This window comes from Microcebus murinus, chromosome 11 (genome assembly GCF_040939455.1).
Source record: "Microcebus murinus isolate Inina chromosome 11, M.murinus_Inina_mat1.0, whole genome shotgun sequence".
NCBI classification, from domain to species: Eukaryota; Metazoa; Chordata; class Mammalia; order Primates; family Cheirogaleidae; genus Microcebus; species Microcebus murinus.
This window is the reverse complement of record NC_134114.1, coordinates 57558480-57583889: the sequence shown is the minus strand read 5'-3', so window position 1 is coordinate 57583889 and position 25410 is coordinate 57558480. Positions and strand designations below refer to the sequence as shown.

The 25410-nt window shown below is 39.6% G+C and overlaps 1 protein-coding gene across 1 annotated transcript in view; it reads right to left on the bottom strand.

Annotated features, from left to right (window-relative positions):
* CMYA5 (cardiomyopathy associated 5) overlaps nt 1–25410 on the bottom strand; it is an 88144-nt gene that overhangs the window by 18451 nt on the left and 44283 nt on the right. The window contains exons 3-9 of the mRNA XM_012766785.2: nt 23507–23602; nt 21881–22114; nt 20060–20082; nt 13976–14094; nt 8519–8668; nt 5826–5972; nt 3255–3402 (exon numbers count right to left, since the gene is read on the bottom strand). Of these exons, the coding sequence (XP_012622239.2) occupies nt 3255–3402; nt 5826–5972; nt 8519–8668; nt 13976–14094; nt 20060–20082; nt 21881–22114; nt 23507–23602 (917 nt within the window). The remainder of the gene's footprint in view (nt 1–3254; nt 3403–5825; nt 5973–8518; nt 8669–13975; nt 14095–20059; nt 20083–21880; nt 22115–23506; nt 23603–25410) is intronic.

Genomic DNA, 25410 nt, shown 5'->3' with positions numbered 1-25410 from the left:
AATTTTTCTTATTATGTGCTTGATGCTAATTGATATTTACCCATTCAGGTATCACATATGTCTTGAGTAGCTACAATATGCCAGGCACTGTCTCAGGCACTGAGACTCCAACTTATATAATGATCCCTTCACAAAGCCAGCAAGGGAGTGAGGCCAGACAACTCCTGACTCTTTGCAAGAGACAAAGTAACTTTAATTAGCCATTGCTGTGCAAAAAAAACCACAGTGAAGAATGTGGTTCTAATACAATGGAAAAAAGAAGGGATTGTTTGCATTTGTTGACTAGAGGTGACCAAGTTTTGAGGCTTGTTATCAACTCTACCATCAGACTGGTTATCCACAGACAACATCTTAGAGATTGAGCTATGTAGGCTGCAGTTAAATAGTTAATGTTTCATAAAGTTTCAAAAACACCAGATCCTTTAAGAAATGTTTTAAAGTTGGTTGTCAGAACTAGATGGATAAAAGACCTATGACACATGGCCACTCTCGAAGAGCAAAATTTCCCTTACCTCCTTAACTCTCAAATTGGAGAACCGAAGAAATACAAATAAGTTTTACACTCCTGGGGCTCTGAGAGAGATTAAGGATGAATTACTTCACAGTCTGTTGATGCCAGTCTGGGGTATAAGACACTGAGGCTCATACCAATGAGGGATGGCTCTGATGTGGTGTGTCAGCAATAGACTTAGCAAGTGAACAGGGTAATAATTTGTGGCCAAGAAAATTTTGCTCACTCCATAAAATTATCTGTTGTCAGACTCAGCAGGGATTCAGAGGCGTGAGAGTCAGCCGTGGGCTGTGGACTGGACATACCTTTTCACATCCTGGCACTGAAGGGTCTTTTAGCACCTAATTGGAAAACAGCTCCATCTCCATCACAGCTTCAAACTATCAACAGGGCTCCAAATGAGCAATTTCCCTTCACTTCTAAACTTGCTGGACTATGTCCACTCAATAACAAAGTATCCTTTGTATTGTTCTTTAACCACTATAAACCTCTGCTTATCCAGCCCCTAAAATGCTCTCCTGCAACAAGAAAAATAAAAATGACTCCACTGGCAAAGTCTTAAATAGAATAAACTAAATGACAAGTCTTAAGTTTTAATAAGCTCAGCTTCAGTCTTAATGAAATTGGTGGACAGTCATTTTTTTCCCACAAATGGAGCTGTCATTGATTTCTTTGGCTTTGATGGAAGGACTTGTTTGGACTGCATTGTTGATATCAAATGGACCCTTGTACTTTCTTGTTTTCTTTTTTTAGTTTTGAGGGCCCCAGGATGATAAGGGAAAGGAAAACATTAATCAAAGGGAATATGAATGGTAGTGTATTCTCTCTTAATATCTGGGCTTTTCATGAGACAAAGGAAACTAAGGATGCACAGTAACCCCTGTTGCCAGGCTGTTGAGGTTTGCTAACTCAACTTGTTAATGATAGCAGTTTTAAAAGTAGTGGAAAGAATAAGACAGACATGAGTTTGAAGCCTGACTCCAAATGCTCACTCCACTATTGAATACCTCGGCCAGATCACTTAACCTCTCTGAGTCTGATTTAATGGAAATCACTTCCTACCCCTCAGTGGATGCCATCCCTCCTTTCCCCTGTCCCTGTAGTCACATTTACAAGCTGACATCACAGTATCCTCAATGGGATGACTACCAGGTCTCAGGGTTTCCAGATTTCTGATGATTTAAATACCCAACTATGCTGATATGACTTATGCAAATGCCAGTTGGGGACTGATGCCATAACAGAAGTGAGTCATTTCAGAGCCTTAGCAATCTGATCTTGCCTCAGAGAGAGCTGGGTTTTCCTTACTGGTGGTAGAGAATGGGGTGGGGAGAGATTGCCCTGGGACTCAGGCACTCCTGAGACAGTGTCCTCGTAGCACCAAGGGGCTTTCACAGGTAAGGCCCAGGACCTCCCTGAGTGACATAAAAGAGGGGTTCGCAGCTTGGACTTTGGAGTCTGACAAAATGAGGTTTGAATCATGATTGCCACTCACTAGCTGACTAGCCTCTCAAAGTGTCTGTTTTCTCTTAGAGTTCTTATGAGGATTAAATGAGGCAACATACCTAAAGCACTTGGGACAGTGACTGGCACATAGTAAATGCTCAATGAAAGTCAGCAATTCTCTCTCTGTCTCTCTGTCCTGGCCAGAGTTCATCTCAGCTATTTGCTAATTACTGAAGTCTGCCTTCCAGTGGTTGGCACATTAATAGAGATGCTGTTTCTTGTACAATTGCTATGTTCACACTTCTGCTGAAATGTCTACATCCCACCCAAACACACCCTGCCCAATATTAATTCATCCTTTGATCATTATTTTGTGAAGCCTGTCTTCAACTTGAAAGAAACTATAATTATTTCTCAGTCATATGAAACCTCACATCATAACTAAATAGTTGTTGATCATGAACATAATCAAGAGCTTAAATAATACACTTTATTATTAGAAAAAGCTGTCTAATTTCATACCATTATTCCTAAATTCCGTATCCCACCAAAACAGTTTATCTCAGTAAACTTAGTTAAAAAGAAAAACTAAAAACATCTCTGTCAAAATACAAATATTAATAATAACGATCTGAATATTTACCATGGTATGTGAAGTTGCCAGGAGATGGAAGGTTAAGAAAATACCACCTCAGTAGACAAGTTAACATTTGCCAAATGTCTAGTGGATGCATGGCCCTTTATTAATAAATGTTAGTGTCATTATTTTAGTGACAGAGCTTCACATTTCTTTTTTCCTAGAAGAATCTCTTTAGATTCTTCATTCTTTTGGAGAGACAGGTATGTCTCTGTGATAATATATAGGTGATTAGCTCCTTTATGGTACCAATATATCATGGAGACATTCAGTTTTACATTATATACAAGCTCACTATTAGTTTCCTGAGTTAGGGGGTGTCTATTCTGATATAGCTGGTAAAAAGTGCATAAAATATGCATAAATCCTTTCTAATGACTGAAGTTAAATATACCTCAAAGAATGTTCTATCATTAAAATTCACATGCATTTTTCTTACAAGGGAGTTATTATTCCGCATTGTAGCATGTGTTTTATTACAAACTTGGAGTTCATTGATGAATAGTGATGGAGCCGCAAATCAAGTCAACAGCTTAATTAGCTCAGCAGGATTTTAGGATGCTTTTCTCCCTGGGTGAGCATATGCTCAGAAGTTAGTTTAGGGCCCTGAGCTCAGTTCCTGGGGCTCTGGGTGATCTCTCCGTGAAAAGGGACCCTCACCTGAGGCCCTCGCCCTCTGGGGAGTGCTGTCTGCAGTACTCCAGAGTGTAGGTCTCCGTTGCTTCTGGGTTGGCGGGCCGCCATCGGACAGTGGCTGTGTTCCAACACACGGTACAGTCCTCTGCACGTATCACCGGGGTGGACGGTGCTGCAGAGAGAGAACCAAGGCAACTGTGGAGCAAATGCCAGCTCTGCTTCCTGGGACCTGGGAGACCTGCTTGGGTATGATTTTATTTTTAATTTTTTTATCAGAGAATTTATCCTGGTTTGGGAACTCAAAAGGGATCAAAGTTTGTATAGTGAAGTCTCTCTCCCTCCTCTGCCTTCCAAATTGCCCAGTTCTCACCCATCCCCAAACAGCCTCTAACATTAGCTTCTTATAAATCCCACAGAATCTTTTTTTTTTCTGTGAGTGGAAAATGCCTTTTTAATTTTTTTTTATTTTTTAGCATATTATGGGGATACAAGTGTTAAGGTTACATATATTCCCCATGCCCCCCACCCCCCTCGAGTAAGGGCTTGAAGCGTGTCTATCCCCCAAACGTTGCACATCTTACTCGTTGTGGTTGTATATACCCATCCCTTCCTCCCCCTCCCACCCTCCTGACACCCGATAAATGTTACTCCTATATGTCCACTTAGGTGTTGATCTGTTAATACCAATTTGCTGGTGAGTACATGTGGTGCTTGTTTTTCCATTCTTGAGATACTTGATTTAGTAGAATGGGTTCCAGCTGTATCCAGGAGTATTACAGAATCTTTATACATGAAAGCACATAAAAATAAAGATTCTTGCTCCTCTCCCTTTACACAAAAGGTAGCCAATGATCTTGCCCCTCAGTAGGTGCTCAATAATGACTTATAAAAGGCAAGAGGAGGCCGGGTACAATGGCTCATGCCTGTAATCCCAACACTTTGGGAGGCCAAGGCAGGAGGATTGCTTGAGGCCAGGAGTTTGAGACCAGCCTGGGAAACATAGTGAGACCCTGTCTCCAAAGAAAGAAAGAAAAGAAAGAAAAGAAAGAAAAGAAAAGGAAGGAAGGAAGGAAGGAAGGAAGGAAGGAAGGAAGGAAGGAAGGAAGGAAGGAAGGAAGGAAGGAAGGAAGGAAGGAAGGAAGGAAAAATTAGCCTCAAATGGTAGCACATGCCTAGAGTCCCAGCTACTCAGGAGGCTAAGGCAGGAGGATCACTTGAGCCCAGGAGTTTGAGGTTGCAGTGAGGCTATGATGATGCCACCAGGGGAAGAGAGTGAGACCCTGTCTCAAGAAAAAAAATAAGGTAAGAGGAAAGGATGAAGAGTGGGAGGAAGCTATTCTTTCCCCTGAGGCAGGTGCAATTATCTTGAAGGCAATGCGGGCTTGGTTTATGCTACACCTCCTCCTACAGCCCCCTGTGAAAGGATTTCATCACATGAATACATTCCCAGTTGGATACCATTACTTAAAATCTTTCTGGGGCTTCCTGCACCCATATGGCACAGCCCAAGTTTCTTTCCTTGCAAACACAGACTCTGTATGCTAGCCTTTCTCATCCTTTGTCTTTTCCCTTTTTGTTTTTTGGGGGTTTTTTGTTTTGTTTCATTTTGTTTTGTTTTTTGAGGCAAAATCTCACTCTGTCCCCCTGGCTGGAGTGCAGTGGTGTCATCATAGCTCACAGCAACCTCAAACTCCTGGGCTCGAGCAATCCTCCTGCCTCCCCCGAGTAGCTGGGACTACAGGCATGCAGCACCACACCTGGCTATGTTTTTCTATTTTTAGTAGAAACTGGGTCTCACTCTTGCTCAGGCTGGTCTCAGACTCTTGAACTGAAGCAATCCTCCTGCCTCAGCCTCCCAGAGTGCTAGGATTAGAGGCATGAGCTACTGTGCCTAGCCTCCTGTTTTTGTTTTCTTGGTTTTTTGGGTTTTTTGTTTGTTTGTTTTTGAGACAGATTCTCACTCTGTTGCCCGGGCTAGAATGCCGTGGCATCTTTCTATTTTTAGTAGACTCGGGGGTCCCACTCTTGCTCAGGCTGGTTTCGAACTCCTGACCTTGAGCAATCCACCAGCCTCGGCCTCCCAGAGTGCTAGGATGACAAGCAAGAGCCACCGTGCCTGGCCCTGTCTTTGTTTTTAAGTCTAAGAAATAATACCAAACTTTGTGCGGTGTCTGCACACTTCATACTGTTTCTTACCTCCATGCCTCTGGTCATATGTCTTCTTCAAGTGGAATATGCTGCTTTAACACATTACTTTCTCCTGATCCTCTAAAACATTTCACGCAGGCTTCAGTTCTAGGAAACCATTCCTAATCCTGCCTCACCGTAGGCTGCCTTGGGTACCTCCCCCACCCCAGGCGTGCTCTCATAATTACCTGTGCATATCTAGATCATGGCTCTTACCACACAGTTTCTATGATCTTCTGTGACTATATGAGCTTCTTAAGAACAGGAACCCAGCCATTCATCATTGTATACCCAGCACTTTGGACAACACCCAAAACATGGTAGGTAACTAATAAATAATTATTGGTTGATCTCAATAGTCTGAAGGATTGAGTAATGCTTCTTAACACCCCCTTAGCATCTCCTTACCTGTTCTGAAAATTGCCCTTTCACTGGGCAGGCTGCATCCAGTGAAGTTCACGGCCATAACCCACACTTGATAGCATCGGTCAGGTTCTAAATCTTCGAAAATGCAGTAGCTTTCCTTCACTGTCACTCTGTATTCTTCTACCAACTCTAGCATAAAACACAATCATAAACTCTAAAGTGTCTTCCAAAGTTAAGTGAAAGTAATATAGTTATTGGAAAAAGTAGTCTATGATTTTTTCCCCCAATGGAAAATTCAAACTGATAACTTTACAGATATCATTGTGTAATAACTAGCTCTTTAGAATACATAAGAAAGCAATAGCATTCTGAAAGGAAACATTTAGAATGATATAGTATTACTTGTCAACACTTACCAGAAAATAATAGCATATTAGTAAGATTCTGAGCTTCATATACCACAATTAAAGTAACTTATTTCAATAACAAATATTAAAATTGCATAGAGTATATGTTAGCTTAAATCTCAGTAATAACAGTCTCAAGAAAATCTTAAGAACAAATGCCAATATTTTAGAAGTGTGTATCATAAAAAAAAAAGGACAACCCTATGTTTTAAACTCACAAAGCATCTTTACAGATTAGTAAACTATTTTGGTATTCAGTATGACTTTCCAAGTTTCAAATCCTGGTTCCTTCTAATAAATTCCAGAATTCTTTCAACTAGAGAATTCCGCAATTTATAGAAATACTTTAAAAACTTTGATAGGTCATAAGCTATTCTAAGAAGTAACTTTGTTCAATCAAGACATTTCCCTTTTAAAATTTCTTCAATCATTTTGCTTTCAATATTTTTATACTAAATATTACTCAGTACCATTGTGAACACCTGCCCCTTTGGGCCGATCTGATTATTCTTACCAAAATTTTCTCTCCTTTAAAAAGAATAGTTTTCTTTTTAAAATTAGCCTATGGTAATTTCAGTTATTCTCCTTTATTACTCTTAAATGTCACATCTTCAAAACTCCTCCAGTTAAGAACCCAGATTGTTTCTTTAAAAGATATTTAGGAGCTTTTTTGACTCAGCAGGTCTCTCTAATTGCCTCTCTCTTTTCCAATGAGCTATACTTTCTGGACAGAAAGTTCAGTTAAAAGAATGTCATAAGGACTCATATACTGAAAAAACATAGCCAGCAACTGTGACTGCAGTTTTCACTGGAATCATTCTTTTGAGGTCCTATTACCCTGATACTCCCTTTAACAACGCATATAACATGTATTACTGGGGACCCTATTACACAAAGTACAATGTCACAGGGTGGACCATCAGATTAGCTAACTGTCAACAGCACAGTCCAAGGCGTAGAACCAGTGAGACAGGACACAGAGAAGTGTCTGTGGTGGAGTGTAGGAGTGGAAGGGTAGAGATGAAACACATAAAAAAAGTACTCCAGGCAATAACTACTTGTAAAGAGGGGTCTTGGAGAGCCATTGGGTTTCATGAAACAGCTGGATAAAGATGGAGTTGAAATGTGGCAATACAAACCCAACATAGAGACAAACAAAAACGTAATACTTGGAGTCTGAAAGATCTTTGTTTGAATCTGCCCCTGTCATGCACAAGTTGTGTGGCCTTGGGCAAATTAAAACCTCTCATCGGTTTTCTCATTTGCAAAAGGGGATAGTAACATTTATTCTGTTTTGTTGTGACGAGCATATGGAAGTAGGTCTTGAATAAAATAGGAGTCTTTATAGACAAACCTAGCCAACTTTACACTATGCCTACAGTTGCTTTTTTAAACTTTTTCCTAAATTAATTATCAGATGACATTTCAAAAGCCTTACATATTAGTAACAGTAAAATATATTACCATTCATTCCTGATTATAAATTGGGTGCCTGAGTTTTGTAATAGGATGTCGATCCTGCCACCTAATCATCTGCTCTCCAAAGTATGTGGGTCTGGCTTCGGCAGGCAACGCAGAGTGGCAGCACTCCCAGCTCTGATTCATCAGGAAGTACAACAACCTCAAACTGCCTGGCATACGTCTTACTAGAAGGCCTACTGAGCACAGATTTTTACTGAGGCTCCTCTATAAGACATGCCACCCATATACCCTACTGAGCACTTTCACTTCTATCCACACATTAATTTAGGACACCAGAAGACTATGCCTTGAGAATTGTGAACACTGAATGAACCTTATAGTTTGTCAGTGGCTTTCATCAAAGGCAGCCCTCAGAAACTGCCAACCATGACATCCGACACTTCATTTGCATTCAAATCATTGTGGAGCACACTGTCCTGTATACAGCTTGTTTCTCCCCTACAAAGTGGGACACCTTACACTTTTCTTTTAGACTTCAATACTGACTAAAACTTTGCTTTCCTTGAAACTCTGGTATGTTACCTTCTTTCTGAAAATGAGAGCCACTTAATTGTTCCTGTCATCCTGAGGGCTTTGAGCTCTCAGGAGAAGCCAAAGGTGAATCTCAGTTATAATATTAATGTTGACTATTAGGATGATGTTTATGCATTTTTGTTTTCCTTGATCCTGATTTCTAAATTTTGCTTCTGTGTTATGATTTTATTATATGGTTATTGGGTTTTTGTTGTTGTTTTGTAAGCAGCTATAAATGCTTAGTGGAAAGAGTCATAATAGGTATCTGTTTAAATATTTCACATTAAGATGCCTAAATAGACACATGTATCTGTATTTGGGTTAGCATCCTACCATTTACTTCTTGGTCATCTTGTGGCTCCTCCATGCAGTAAACCTGAAATGAGTCAATGACATCTTCCTTGTTCATGCTCCAGTAAACTGCAATCGTGGTGCTAGTGGCAGAATTCGGTTCCTGAGGTTCTAATCTAGGAGGCTGTGGAACTGCAATATAAACAAGATTTATTACGACTAATGCTATTTGTATTCCCTTTTTTTGGCAAAATTTACTTATGCTTGTTAAAAACAATTCAGACAATACAGAAATACATGGAGTAAAAGTAGGAGGGCTCCCTTGTTCCCAGCTGAGCACAGTTATGCTCCTTGGATGCAATCACTGTCAGCTGAGTATGTACCCCTCTGGAATGTTCTATATGCATTTGTATACATGCACATGTAGTACACACAGAAATAAACAAAATGGATCCAAAAATCGGATCACTTGATAATACCCTTCTGCAGTCCTATATTTAGAGCAATAAACTTATTATATATAGGTTAGAGGATACATCAAATGACTCTTGGTTTTCCTTCAAAATAAAAAGTATGTTTTTGAGCATGCTTTGCTAGATAACCAAAGTTGTATTGTTCTATATCAAGATAGAGTCTACATTCACAATAGAAACAAATTAAACCTGTTTTAGACATAGTTGCTATATTTTTTCAGGGCTGAAAAATACTAACATGAATAAAATATCAAAATACTTCTTTTTTTTTCCTTTGAAGAAAGGATTTCACTCTGTTGCCTGGGCTGGAGTGCAGTGGCATCATCACAGTTCACTGCAACCTCAAACTCCTGGGCCCAAGTGATCCTCTAGCCTCAGCCTCTCAAGCAGCTGGGACTACAGGTGTGTGCTACCATACCAGACTAACTTTTTCTATGTTTTGTAGAGACATAAAGGAGACAAGACCTCAATGTGTTTTCTCAGTGTGTTCTCAAACTCCTGGCCTCAAGCAATCCTCCTGCAGTGGCCTCTCAAAATGTACTTTCTGAAATTACTATCCCATTTTCTCTTTCCAACATGGTTATACCTACAGATATTTTTTTTTTTTTTGAGACAGAGTCTTGCTTTGTTGCCCAGGCTAGAGTGAGTGCTGTGGCATCAGCCTAGCTTACAGCAACCCCAAACTCCTGGGCTCAAGCAATCCTTCTGCCTCAGCCTCCCGAGTAGCTGGGACTACAGGCATGCGCCACCGTCCCCGGCTAATTTTTTCTATATATATATTAGTTGGTCAATTAATTTCTTTCTATTTATAGTAGAGACAGGGGTCTTGCTCTTGCTCAGGCTGACCTTTTGAACTCCTGACCTTGAGCAATCCGCCAGCCTCGGCCTCCCATATTTTTTTAAATAAAACAAATATATAAAGTACATAGCAGAAAAAGTTGCCTATTAACTGATTCAATATGTTTTAGACCTCTAGTATAACACTGTTTTTCTGAATTTAAAGGCAATAATATTCTCAAGTGTCTTCCTAGAGATTTTGAAAGTTTATAATTATGCATATTGAACATTAATGCTATATATAATACCACTAATCAAGCTCCTATGCAATTCACCTCCAAAATTTATGACACAAAGTCATTGAACATATTTTACAAATTGGAGGAAAAGGTTATTCCCATAGTTGAAAAGACATTATGCTTTTAAATTTATTTTTTTGGTGGCTATTTTTTTTCCAAGTCAACAGTTTCCTGAGAGAAAAGCTTACTGAAATAATATGGGCCAAATTTTATGAGGAAAACTTTATTAAACGTAGCCACCAAAGGAAAAGAAAATAAAGGTCAGTTCAGCAAGAAGGTGAAAAATGAGAAAAAAATAAATAGGTCTAAAGAATAGAATAAAAAGAGACATATTGAGAAGATTTCAATAGCGATAAAGAGCTGAAGAAATACACAGTGAAGAAAAATGAGAAGCAAGACAGAAGGGTCAAGTTCATGGGCTTCAGTGCAGAGGCCCTGGCCCAAGGGTAAAGGTCAGAATCCCCACTTACTAGCTGTGTTACCCTAGCCTCAGTGTCGCCATGTTTGAAATGAGAAAACAGTAACAATAGCATTACCTCCCAGGGTTGGCACAGGAAGCCAGATAATGTATATCGAGTACTTAGCAATGTGCCCAACAGGTGACCAGTGCTATCATTCAGAAAGCACAATGGCCTTGGCAGGAGCACAGAAAATGAAGGGTAGAGGCAGGAAACTCCTGGAGGTGAGGTTTGCACTAGGAACCCATCATCTGCTAAGTCACCGAGGCAGAGGCGAGACCTGTGGAGCGGACTGCGCGGTAAGGCAGAAGCCTGCCTGTCAGAGCACCTCCCTGGACTGATCATGGTTCGGAGACCCTGGTTCTGCCTTTGATTTTACTGTTTGTCTTCTGCAGGAAATCGGTGTCACATTCTAAAGGAGTCCATCCAGATAAATGTGGGTCAGTAAATTTTCATGTTACCCAGGTTTGTTGAAGAGCCAAGCAGAATGTTTCAACCCTTGTCGATCATTTTTGAAGAGTGTTGGAGAACTCCTTGAGGCATGAACAATGAAAACGCTCCCGCCCCTTTTTTCTATGAATTATGCATTGAGCTATATCTGCCTTTCAAAAATGGTAACATCTTTCACATTTCTCTTCCTCTCCTGAGTAAATGCACTTAAAAACTTGAAAACTGATAGTTGAACCAAAAAGTCACCTAATGTTAAGGATGAAGTAGTTGTAGAGAATTAAGTAAAGCATGTAGGTCAGAAATAATTTTGTTTCTAATGTGCTCCTGCCCCCTAAAACATTAAAGTTAAAACATCTTTTTTCAAAAACAGGAAATATTTTGACTTTTCAAAGAATTCTAAAATGAAAAAAGGAATAAGAATATTCCATCAATGTAATCTACTAATAATATGGCTGGATTTATGATCCCTTTATAGCAAAAGAATATCAAACACCAAGATTTTATACGTTAGCAATTCTGTTCACACTTCTATAGTTGAGTAAGTGTGATGCCAAAAAATACAAAATGGAAGTTTAGAGTTTCATCACCAGAGGCTAAGGAATTGGGCAGAAGAATCACCCCACGGATTCTCTCTGCCTGATGAAGTGTACCCAGAAAGAGCGGTCACACTTGGGGAATTAAGCACTAATCAACTTGGACTTCAGAATCTGTGGCCAAATATACATTTCCACACAAGCTGGCTTTCAAAAAGAGCAGCATTATTCACAATAGCCAAAAGGTGGAAACAACCCAGGTGTCCATTGATGGATGAATAGATAAACAAACGTGGTATATGCATACAGTGAAATATTATTCAGCCTTAAAAAGGAAGAAAATTCTGACACATGCTACCTACCATATGGATGAACCTTGAGGATATTATGCTAAATGAAATAAGTCAGTCACAAAAAGATAAATACTGCATGATTCCACTTATATGAGGGGCCTAGAATAGTCAAATTTATAGAAACAGAAAGTAGAATGGTGGCTGGGGGAAGGTGGGGAAGTTAGTGTTTAGTGGATGTAGAGTTTCAGTTTTGCAAGAGAATGGGTTCTGCAGAGGGATGGTGGTGATAGTTGTACAGCAACGTGAATGTGCTTAATGTCCTTGGACTATTCACTTAAAAATGGGCAAGATGGTGAATTTTAAGTTATGTGTATTTAACCAAAATTTTTTTTTAAATCCCGAGGAGTCAGGGTCAAGGAAGCTATCCCTAACCCAGGTTGATCTCATCTTTCACAACGAAGCACTCTGCTTCTCTGCAGGGCAGCAGTTCAAGTGCAAAGACGCTGAACCCAAACTTCCCCTCCCATCCCACTACCCACCCAACCAGCTATGTGGTCTTGAGCAACATGACATCTTTCTGTTCCTCTCTTTCCTCACCTATTAAATGGGAATAACAAAAAACCTGCCATTGTGAGATTAGATCATTTAATATGCTTAACAGTCCCCAAGTGTCAGGCATCCTCTAAGTATGGAATAAATGGTAGGGGCTGATATTTTTCTTTGGAAAACTCATATCTGCTTAGTTTAAGTAGGGGGTCATTAGATGAACCTTTCAGGTACCAGGTAAGAATGTCATACCTGAGAGGTGTCATTGGTCACGAAATGAACAAAAACTATTGAGCAGCAAGTCAACACCTTGGCCTCAGTTCTGTGAAGCAGACACACCAAGCAGCATTTATCACTCAGAAATCAGTCTCCATCAGAGGGGCTTCGAACCGCTGGGACTGCCATATCACTTTCTGAGTTAATCATTCACACTTTGTGATAATTTAACTCTGTGACCTCTAAAATATATAAAATGTTCTCTTGTTGCCCATCAGGTATTCAAAAGGATATCTTTCTAAACAAACAACAGCATATAATGAATCTCTAAAAAGCAAATGACCAGGTCTGTCAATCAGACTTCCTTAGTGTATAATCACTGCTCTGGTCTAATGCCTCTTAAAGACATTACAAGAAAGCATCCTTTTGGTTTCAGACATTTCTAGAGAAAATAGGATAAATGACTGAAATTTTCACTTTAAAGAGGTTTGGGGGGGTTGTGTGTTGTTTTGTCTTAGTTTTTTGTCTTTTTAGAGAGAGTAACCTTTTACTAGTTACTGAACTAGAACTCTTCCTGCAAGAATGAAAGTTAATTGTCAATTTAAACACAACAGCCATCTTTTTGTGTTTTTGATTTTGGGGTTGGTTTGTTTGTTTAGAGACAGGGTCTCACTTATGTGGCCCAGGCTGGATTTGAACTCCTGGGCTTAAGTGTTCCACCTCAGCCTGCCAAGTAGCTACCAACCTTGCAGGTGGTTTTGGAAGAATATATAGCATCTTTTGAGGAGGACATCTGAGCACATTGTACAGTAAGTAAAACTCGATCACTTCACTGAAACACAGCAGCTTTGAGGAATCTAAATCAGTTTCATTGTCCTGTTTGTTAAAATAGCACATTAAAAAATATTGTGAAGAGCCGGCAGGATGCTCTGACAGCTAAGTGGGAGGCTCCTGGCGACAGACCATGATGCTGAGCTGTTAGTTCTCCAAGCTCATCTGTTTAGTTAAAAAAAAAAGGGGGTGGGGGAAAGAACTGAAGAGGGGAAAACCACTCGTAAGAAGGAAAAATCTGTTCAACACATATGAAAATATTTGACTTCTTTTTTTTTTTTTTTCCATACCTGGCTGCTGGTATGAAGTAAACAACTCTCGAAGAGAGGGAGAGAAATTCTATTTTAAAAGAGAAAAAAAGAAGAGGAGACCCTTTGGTTCCTTGGCTGCTTCTTCCCACCTCCTCAGTCTCCCAGCACAGTCAGAAAGCCTCAGATAGAAATGCAGTCAGTCGCTGAAACGGGATGCTAGCCTCATGCTTTATTTCAGAGTCTAGCTTTAAAATTTTACAACCAACACTTAGCTTTTTCCAGTTCTATGTCTTTACATTATAAATCTTTACAAAACAAACAAGCAAAAACTGCCATGTTTCATCAAGGTAATTAATATGTTAAAATGCTTACCAGCCACTTGTTTCAACATCTGGTCACTTCTTGCCGAGCTGTCATCGTAATGTTCAAAAAGGGAAAATGCAGCAGGCATGTTCTCTAAAGAAGCAGTGCTCTCCATTGCAGAAAGCAACCTAACAGGAGGACAGATCTCTACATAAGTCAAGAAATTATTAACATACAGAATGAAAGTGAAAAACAGTTGTTCAAAAATGAAGCTAGTGTTGGTAGTGGTGGTTTTTATAAGGCAACGCCTCTTATTATATCCAAAAGTGATGTAAACAGTTTTAAAATCTGAAAACATGTGTTTAAGATCTCTTTATTACTAGGGTTCTTAGGCAACTGGTAATATTAGAAAGTTCATTCCTATATCTTCTAATTAGAAAAGATACTATCCAATTATATGATCTCAAATTTTTTATCTGTAAAGTTAGCCCTAAAAATTACCTCATTTGAATGATTATTTTCTTTATTTCCTAAAGGATATAAATGCTCAGAGTCCATCTAGAAACTTACACACTGTAGGATGTCCTTTTCGTTCTCAAACCTCAATATTAAGCTTCCAGTCATTTGTCATTCAAAAAATACTGTTTGGCCGGGCGCGGCGGCTCACGCCTGTAATCCTAGCACTCTGGAAGGCCAAGGCGGGCGGATTGCTCGAGGTCAGGAGTTTGAAACCAGTCTGAGCAAGAGCAAGATCCCATCTCTACTATAAATAGAAAGAAATTAATTGTCCAACTAATATATATATAGGAAAAATTAGCCGGGCATGGTGGCGCATGCCTGTAGTCCCAGCTACTTGGGAGGCTGAGGCAGTAGGATTGCTTGAGCCCAGGAGATTGAGGTTGCTGTGAGCTAGGCTGATACCACAGCACCCACTCTAGCCTGGGCAACAAAGTGAGACTCTGTCTCAAAAAAAAAAAAAATACTGTTTGCCTACTATGTGCCAGGCACTGTACTAGCTACTGAAGATAGAACAGTGCAAGAAGGTAAAGCCTGCCATTCTTAAAAGACTAACCAAGCTACAGCTTGTAAACTAATAGCTTTTATAGACTCAAGACCCTCTTCGGTGGACTGCCAGCTGCTGCTAAGTCTTAGCATTTGTATCCAGGTGAAATCTGGATTTAAACAAACAAAACCAGGTTAACTCTGAAGGGGTAAGAGGGAGGTAAGAGTTTGCAAAAGAATTTATCTTTAGCATGAGAGGCCTCAGAGTGAATCAGGGGTGTTTCTCCATGCCCTCCCTCACATGGGGCTGGCATTCTCTTTCAGCAGAGAAGTTAACTGCCAGGAACGGCGTAGGCTTCATTACCATGGGTGGACTTTTGGTTTTCCCAGAACAGACCATCTTGCTTGCTGTTGGAACTTTGTTTTCCCAGATACTTGCATAGCTCCTTCCTTTGCTTAACTTGGATATCTGTTGAAGTGTCACCTCCTCAGAGAGGATGCTACTAAGGCAGCACGCCTGCCCCCTGGCCCTTCCTCAAACTTACCACAGCCTGTTTGGTTTTTTTCCATCTACTTCACCAGAATACAACTTACACTCAAGAAAGGATGTTGTTTTCGTTCGCTACTGTATTGTAATGCATCCCTTGGCACATGGTGGGTATTTAATAAATATATTTTGAATGAATGAGAGGCCAATAGTTTTATTTTGGTGAGCGTATCAGGATCTCAGTGATATGGATTTTTGGAAAGTATGAAGGAAAATATTTTAAAATATAACTGAAATATTTAAAGAGTGCCTTGTATGTTTCCAGCTGTTGGAAACAATAAAATTCACTATAATTTGATTTAGGGGAGATGGGTCCAGTAGGGGTTTCAAAGAGGAGGCGTCATTTGGGCTGGGTCCTAAAGAAGGAATAGGAGTGTCCTAGGTAGGAAAGGGAGCAGGTAAGGGTGCTGCAGGTAGATCAGTGTGAGCAAAGGCATGGAGATGTGAATGAGTATGGCACACTCGAGGGCCAGCGCGTACCAGGGGAGGGTTGGGAAATAGAGGCTGATAGGGATGAAATAGAAAAGTGGTTTGTGGCTTCCCTGGGAAGAGCCTTTCACACCCACTGGGAGTTTCAAGTTTATCTTTTAAGGCAGGGAGAGCCAAAGAATTATTATACAAGGGCAATTCAGAAGCATACCCTGGCAAGTGTCTGAGGAAGGATCAGAGCAAGCAGGTCAGAGAGGCCATGAGGTTCGTGGAGGACCCCACAATAGTCTAGGCGAGGGAAGGCAACATGAGCCAAAATTAAGGCTTTGGGGATACAAAGAATGGAAATGACAGGCTCAGAATTAACAGAAAATGGTGACCCGTACACACACTAGGCTCTTTCAATATATATCACTGACTAAAGTTAGGGCTTTGTGTAGCACAAAAGCTCTGGTTGTAGATACCACCAGCAAAATGTTTGCATTTCCCTTTATGCACTGACCTATTCAATGTTAACATCAGCACATGACATCTTTTTATAAGCAGGTCCTACAATGGCTGTGACTCTTTTTTTCATGATAATAACACAAAAGTGCAAAATGGAGAAAAAAATGAATCCCCTTAACAGAGCAGCATTTTCTAAGCAAATGTGTTTTTCAAGATATGCAAATGTTGAGTCTATATATGCTTGACAGCATTCCTTAATTTAAGCATTTTTAGTGTTGCGAAAAAATCATTTAATATACAGGCCCTGCCTTTGGAGATAGAATATAAAGGGAGAGAGAAAAAGTAACAAGGTAAAACAAACTACAGTTGACCCTTGAACAACTTGGGGGTTAGAGGAACCAATCTCTCACACAGTCAAAAATCCATGTATAACTTTTGACTCCCCAAAACTTAAATACTAATAGACAATTGTTGACAAGAAGCCTTACTGATAACGTAAACAGTTGGCTAACACATATTTTGTATGTTATATGTATTAATATTATATACTGTATTCTTAAAATAAGCTAGAGAAAAGAAAATGTTATTAAGAAAATCATAAGGAAAATACATTTACAGTACTGTGCAATGTTTATCGATACCGTTAGTTTATATCATCTATTTACAAGATGAATTGCCTGCTTCTTGGCAGAACTTCCAGCGTCACTAGTGGCACTTTGTATGGTTCCCATGGTGTTATTCAAGGTCTACGACACTGCACTAAACACGATGAAAAATATTCGAGAACCATGAGAGATCACTTTTTACTTCGATATGCAATTTACTGGAGAGATGAACCACTCACTCAGAGATGATTAATGTCACAAAGAGTGTTAAGCGAGAGTCACAACACTTGAACTCAACTCAATAGCAACAGCAGGTGACTAGGAAATTATTGCAATAGTTAATTTTATGCAGGTACAATTTAATACTGCATCTTTATGTTTGCTTACACTTCTCTTGACTGTGAATGGTGCCACAGAAGGGTCATGTTTGTGTGCATAAATTTTGACAAATTTTAACTTTTTATAATAGATTTGTGCATATTCTATGGTAGTAAGTGATAAAATAGACTAGTATCTACATATATTTTATGCATTCATAACATACCTAACTTTTTCTTAATTTTTTGCAATATTTCTAGGCTACACGGTTCATCTTCAAGTTTTTTCAAATTGTCACAAATCTCCAAAAAATTTTCCAATATATTTATTGAAAAAATATTCATGTGGATCCGCACATTTCAAATTCATGTTGTCCAAGGGTCAACTGCGATGATTAGTACTTCTTATAGAAAGAAACACTCATAATATTGAAACTTCGGGGCAGAAGTTTTCTTGAGAACATGGAAGGCATTATGGTGAAACAATCATGTTTCATCACATATGTTTGGACATGCACATGTTTAACAGGGCTTTCTTTAATTGCTCCTATTTCTTCACCAAATCCCAGAACTTTGTTGACTTTTTTCTTTACAGAAAAATAATGGCTACCCCAAGTGTACTCTCCTTCAGGTGACATGCAGCTTTAGCAAAGATTAATTCATTGTCAATTGGACAATGAAATAGAAATTAATTAAAATGACACACAGATGAACAACTTTAATCACAAAACCAAAGAAATGGTATTTAGTATTAAATGGATGTCAATTTATATTAGCAATATTCTAATGGTTAGAAAAGTAAAAAAAAACATTCTATTGCATTTTTTAAGGGAAATGCATACACAAATTTTCATTCACCAACTTTTGTTACCAATCAGTATCTTCCATGAATGGATAAAATATAAATAAGGAAATATACATCTACACTGCCCAGTGTGTATAGAATGGCACTATAAAGCCATATAATTTTAGATAAAAATAAATATCAATAATATTTAGGAAAAAATATATAATTTTTTTTTAAATAAAGGAAACTGGGAATAAGGCCTGGGTCTCGGCTTCCAGACCTAACTGGTGTGTCTTAGACTCAGTATGTGGCAATCGGTAATACATGCTTAGCCCTATCCCAGAAATTCTGATGTAGTGGATCTGGGCTGGGGCCCCAGGAACTCTGGTTAAACAAGTTACACAGGTGACTTAGGCACAGCCAGTTTGGAGAACCACTGGGACAGAGGACAGATGAACCAGAATTTTCAACTCTGGTTGTGCATTAGAATCACCTATGTCTAAGAAGCTTTAAAAATGCCCATCTACACCCCAGATCAATTCAATCAGAATCTCAAGAGATACGATTCAGGCACAAGCATTTTTTTAAAGCTCCCTGGGGGAATTCTATTTATAACAGTGTCAGTGATTAATGCTAATATTAATACACAAATTAGTTTCATAAAATTTATTGGTAATATTCTGCTGAATAGGAATTTTTTTATAGGTAGATAGGATTCCTCTGTGTGGTTTCAACTATCTAAAAAAAATGTTTCTAATCCAAATCCATTTTTCCATATTTTAATACATCACAGATATAAATTTCTGATTTTACTCTATGCTATATCATAATTTGAATTGGCATGGAAGTAAACTGAAGATAATATTTATAATTTAGAAATTTACATTTAAAATTACATTAAAATGACAAAATATTAAGCTCAGCCAGTAGGAAAGATCCCACATCTTGCTATGGAGCAAAAGGGAAAAGTTGTCAGTTCTGTATGAGAATTTCAACATGAGATGCTGCAAAAGATAAACATAAATCTGATGCTATATGTTTTTATATACAACATTTCCTAATTTCTTGTTGAGCGTTTTGCCATTTGAAAGAATGAAGAGTTCTCTTAGACTGAGTGTTAAAAACAACCACAAAACAAATCAAAAGTGGAAGATTCATTTAGGTTAGCTGAGCAGAAAGAGAAAAGAAATGCATGGCTATTTTTTCAGGAGAAAATGAGAGAACATCCTCTGGGCACAGCGGCTCACACCTGTAATCCTAACATTCTGAGAGGCCGAAGTGGGAGGATTGCTTGAGCTCAGGAGTTTGAGACTAGCCTGAACGAAAGTGAGACCCCATCTCTATCAAAAAGAAAGTTTAAAAAACAAGGCTGGGTGTTGCAACCCTGACCTGTAGTCCCAGCTACCAGGGAGGCTAAGGCAGGAGGATCACTCAGAGCCTAGGAGTTGGAGGTTGCAGTGAGCTACAATGGCACCACTGCACTCAACTCAGGGCAGCAGAGTGAGACTCTGTCTCAACAAAAACAAAACAAAGAAACTGAGCACCCCTCCTATTTAAAAAATAAATTTTTAAATAGGAAAAAAAATAAATTTAAATAAAATAAATAAAAAATAAATTTAAAAAATGAGAGAACATCCTATTAAGATTACATAAGTCATAAAACTACTCAAGGCAGATATGAATGATTTAACCAATAAGTCAAAGTATCTTATGAAATGTTCTATATGCAGCAGCAGGAAAAATGATCTAGATTAAGCTGAAAATACAGAATACATCTCAAGGCAGCAGTTAAAAATCTGCATTGTGATAATTGTTATTTAACTAAAGCACATGCAATTTTCTTTCAAAGCTGTCATTTAGCTGTTAAAAGCACTGTGTCTGAAAGTGAAAATACAGTAGCTCACTAAATGTATTTTTTAATTGGCAGCTCATTTTCTATAAAGCATCAAAATATTAAAAAATAAACCATCCAGTCATGCCATTCTCAGCCATTACTACATTGTGCCACGTTGTATATACCTTTCATTGATTTCCTCAAACGACTTATGGGAGGAAGGAGGAGCAAGAGGTAGAGAGGTGGGGTGGGGGGGAGAGAGAGAGAGGAGAGAGACTAATTAACAACAAACAGAAAAACCAACCAAGAGCATTAAGATTACCGATGTTTGAAAATCATTATCCCTCAGCTTCCTGAGGCTGTTTCTCTTTGGTGGTTCCCCACCCCCTAGTAAGAAAATTAGGCTTAAATGGGGGGGGGCGGGTCTGGACAGGGATGGAGGGGGCTTTATTCTGCAGCTGGGCTCTGCTCTCTATGATCAATGAGGCTGGCAATGTGCTGCTCATGCTCTACTCTCTATTCATTAGCAACAGCTTAGCTTCCAGAATAGAATTCTCCGAAGCAAGGAAAATGACTTAAATTTGTTCAATGTCCAGCATATATAAAAAATGTAATCAGCAATTATCTGAGTGATATTTTCTCTATGCTTATCTGTTTTTCCCAATTTTTCTAAAATGAACATATATTACTATTATAAGCAGAAAAAAGAAAAGCCTTTTTTAAATAATTTGTTCTTCTAGAGAAAAGAAAATTTATCCTTATTCTTATCAAAGGTAAGTTTCTCTGGGAACGTAAAGCACTTTTTAAATGTTATACTTCACAAGAGGTGTCTAATTTAAAAAATATTAAAAGGTTTGCTTTAGTTATACATAAAGCAAGCTAATGAGTTTAGTTCTCCTTTGAGGATGGCCATATCCGCTTTGCTCAGATTTGCCCTGGCCGGAGGTTTCCCCAGTGGTAAACCAAAGAAAGGCTAGCACTGCCCCCTTTTGCCTTGCTCTATCTCCAAAGTTTACTTGAGGGTTAGGAGGATGGGGAACTTTGAAAGGGAGGTCCCCAGTCGTCACAACATGAAGCTTTCTCCATGTGACAATCAGGTTTGGGACTGCCCTCAGGAAAACATCTCTATCACTCCTGTTGAATCCCACCTCCGCGGAGAGCCAGCATCTTCCTGAAGGTTCTAGGACAGGGGTCTTCAAACTTTTTAAACAGGGGGCCTGTTCACTGTCCCTCAGACCGTTGGAGGGCCAGACTATAGTTTAAAAAAAAAAAACTATGAACAAATTCCTATGCACATTGCATATATCTTATTTTGAAGTAAAAAAACAAACAGGCAAAAAGAACCACATGTGGCCCACAGGCCATAGTTTGAGGACACCTGTTCTAGGGAATTATGGGGAGCACAGAGTTGCCTCTGTGGTGCAATGTGAGGAGCATCCAAGGGCATCCCCCTGTCCACAAGTTACTTGCTTGACTTAAGGAAGCCTGTTCCCAGGAAGCCCCTTGCAAAAACATCGACATCTTTATGACCTGAGAGAGGTAACAGACCAAAATGTTACTCTCAGCTACTTGTCGAGACGCAGAGGGAATGGTCCATCTGTGAGGTCACTTCAGGGGGTGGAGAGGACAGGCCCAGGGGCCAGCTCGTGGACACCAGGCACCAGAAGTTAGGGCTGGCCCCCAGAGGGAAAGTGGGGCCAGAGTAAGGTTTTAAGGCTGCTTTCTCTCCCTCTCAGAAGGTGACCAATCTTGTGTGACAGATGGAATGATGACACTGTGGCCTCACTCCAGGCATCCTTCAGCTAGATCTGAGCATTAGGCTTTCAGGATTTGCTGAGTCTTTTCTACAGGCATAAGGCATGCCCAGATAATTTTTAAATGCCAGAATGATATAAAGCCCCCACAGAAATAGAAATAATCTTAAGGAATATTGAAAGATGAGGTTTTAAATGTAGACGTGCCAGAGTGGGTACAAGGCGTTTGGGCCCATTTCACTTGGCACTTACCGTCAGGAAGACGGCCTCGTCGAGCTCCTCTGCCTCCCGCACGATGGTCTCCAGGGTGTCCTTGGCAGTGTCCATGCTCTGCAGAAAGTGGACCATCTGCTCATGCAGGAACTCCATCTTCTTCTTCTTCACTTCCTCAAAACTCTGGGCTTTCTCATCATACTGTGCCAAAACCTTCTTCATCATTTCCTCATTCTGTTCTTCTAGCCTTTTCTCATTTTTGCTACAGTTTTCCTAAAAACAAACAAACACACACACACACACACACACACACACACACACACACACACAAAAACCCAGCTTCTGAATGAAACAAGAAGAACATGTTTTTCTTTCTTTCTTTCTTGCTTGCTTGCTTGCAAAACACCAACCTTTTAAAGAATTGACCTCTGGCATTCTGATCTGAGAATCAGACATCACATTCACAGTCTAAACTTCCAACCTACCAACTCGCTTTGCTAAAATTAGCTTTGTAATAAAATTTACTGTAAGTGTATCACCAAGAAGGTTTTAGCTACTGAAATACAAAAAACAAACAAAAAAGAGATATATGTATTAAAGTCTTGCCCATCTGCATCCCCACATGATGAAACTTGAAAATGGCATCACAGTGAGGACCACTGGCCTCCAGGTAGTGGAGAAGGGTCAGCATCATTTCACCACCCCACTGAAATCCCAGAGTGAGGGACGGAGCCGCCAGGACACTGAAAAGGGAGCTACATTCCCAAACATTCTCCAGTGAGGAGAGCTACATTCCCAAACATTCTACAGCTTCTACTACAGTGGGAGAAACTTTACTATCCACCTGGACACACCTAGATGCCTTGCTGACCTCACCAGTGCTAGGGATAAGGTGATCACACAATTTACTGTCTAAAAGGGACACTTGGGGGAGGTGACACCATAAATAATTAGCAGGTGTTAACTGATCTATAACAGGACGTAAGCAGAACTCTCACAAGCAAACTACGATATAGAACAGTAGGGAAACTGAGCAGCATCCTTCTGCAGCGGCCTTGGGCCCTCTGCCACTTGTGATTGACAGGTGAGGGTGCCTGGCCATCTCTGTATCTCAAGGATGGAGCATCACTCTCCCCGCCCTTCACTGTGGATGGGGCAGGGGGCAGCAGTTAGGGGAGCATGAACTCATCAAGGACAGCTGTATTATACCACGAGAGGCACTCATTGGCCCTGGGCCTGGGACACTGGGCAGTGACATAGAGTTTTTCTACAGAGCTAACCCAGTGAGAGGCAGGAAAGCAGAGCAATGTACTTTAAGACTCAGTTTCTTATCTATAAAATGGGAACAATAATAATTGTAAATATTTCCTATTGTTGTGAGGATTAAATTAGGTAAAGCACATAAAGCACCTGCCCTATTATAGTACGTGCCCAATAAATGCATGCCCATTTTTAAGGGTAATTCTTTTATCCTTAGGCAGAAAGTAGTCTCACTACACACAGAGGGGAGACTTTAAGTTTATTTGCTTTGAATGAAACAAAACCAATAATGACCAACAATGCACACACACAAAAAAACCCAAATCAGATCATTTTAGCTCAGAATCATTTACTTATGATACTGTGAACAAACCAGGTTAAAGTAAAATGGATATGTTAACTTACCTCAACGGTATTAAAAAAGGATTCTATCTCACTAACAAAGGCTTCAATCCTCAAGGACTTCTCTTGTAAATTTTCTAGAAATTCTGCTAATTGAACCTGAAGAAAAGAATTAAGATATCCTTAGTACATGACATATGGGAAAAGAATTTCAACCAGTGAGTTCCAATTTCCTTATAAATTTAGTATGTTTGATAGAGATGTACTATATTATATCCACTAACAAATCAATCTTTCAATTTTCCTTGCTGCTTCATCTAAATTGACTGCAGATAATTCAGTATGATAAACAATTAGGAGGCTTTGAATGAGAACCCCAAGGCAACAATAAAAAAAGATAGTTTATCTTCTCATGCAAAAGAAAGGACTTCTTGGTAAATTGATGAGCTCAAAGCATACTTGTTTTAATGAACTATGGATTGGAATGCTTTCTCCTTAGTTAGGCCTCGATTTTTATACTTTCTGAGAGAACAGCCTTTTTGCAAAATTGGCCCAATGTATCTGAGTAGTTTCTTCACATTTGTGCCAACGGCCTCAGGTGTGCCAGGGAGACCTGACTGTGGGAAGGTGATCAGAGTGCCACCAGGCAAGAAGTCTAACATACCAAATGATAGCAACCATCTACTAAAGGGATCTGAAAGTTATAATCGCTCTAAAAGGGTTAAAATACTCAAGGGGTGACAGTGAAATAGAAACTCTATGGGGTGATGGGGGAGGATAGTATCTACTTTAGTCATAGCTATAAACCTGGCAGCAGTCAATCCTGCTAAAGTTAAAAAATAACAAAACAGAATAAGAGAGCTTCAGCTGCCTAATTGACTATATACAGAATAATGAAGATATTACACTGACGGAAGCCTGCATAGGATCTGGCCTCTACTTCTCTCTATGCCCTGACCTCTTCCCAAAGCCCTCAGGCTCCAATTATACAAGCTGCATCTTTTCCTTGGACTCTTTCTCACCTGTGTGCCTTTTCATATGGTATGCCCTGTCTCTAGAATGTTGTCCCTGCCCTAAACTGCTAGAAGAACTCTATCTCATTTAAGGCTCACCCTAGTTTCACCTTTTAGAGACACTTTCCCTAACACTCCCCTTCCCACCACACCATTTCACTCCCCAAAGGTGAATTTCTCAGAGCATTTTGCTCCCACATCCTTGTACTAATATGGGGGATCTACAAGTCCATGTTCCTTTCTTTTTCCCCTATTCCTAATGATTAACACAGTTCCTGACACAGGAGATCAATAAACATTGAGAACGAAGGAAAGGAGTGAGTGAATGAAGAAAATAGCAGACAAAAGATAAGAACGCAATGGGGTTAGACTGGGGAGGAGACACAGGACTTGGATAGTCTATAATTGCAGCCATCAGCTCCTGAACAGACACAAATGCCTCCCCAGAAGATGTTAGAGAATTCTCAATTTACAACTTTTTTCAATTGATTTTTATTTTAAGAGTTGCCAACCAACTCTTAATCTTCACAGCTGACTTAATGAAATGAAGCAAAATCCCTTCACTTTAGTCAACTGAGTTTCCACTTTCTCCTTCTCATACTGTTTAGAGAAAATCAAGAATAAAAAACTTTAAAATGATTTTAAGGCCACTGCAGTGGCTCACTTCTGTAATCATAGCAACTGGGGAATCTGAGGTGGGAGGATCCCTTGAGGCCAGGAGTTTGAGACCAGCCTAGGCAACACAGCAAAATCCTGTCTCTAAAAACATGAAAAAAAAGTTATCCAGGTGTGGTAGTGTGCACCTGTAGTCTCAGCTACTTGGAAGGCTGAGGTAGGAGGATCACTTAAGCCCAGGAGTTTGAGGCCACAGTGAGCTAAGATCACATCACTGTACTCTGGCTCAGGTGACAGACTGATTTTAAGGTAGGAGACATCTTATCTCCCTACTTATGA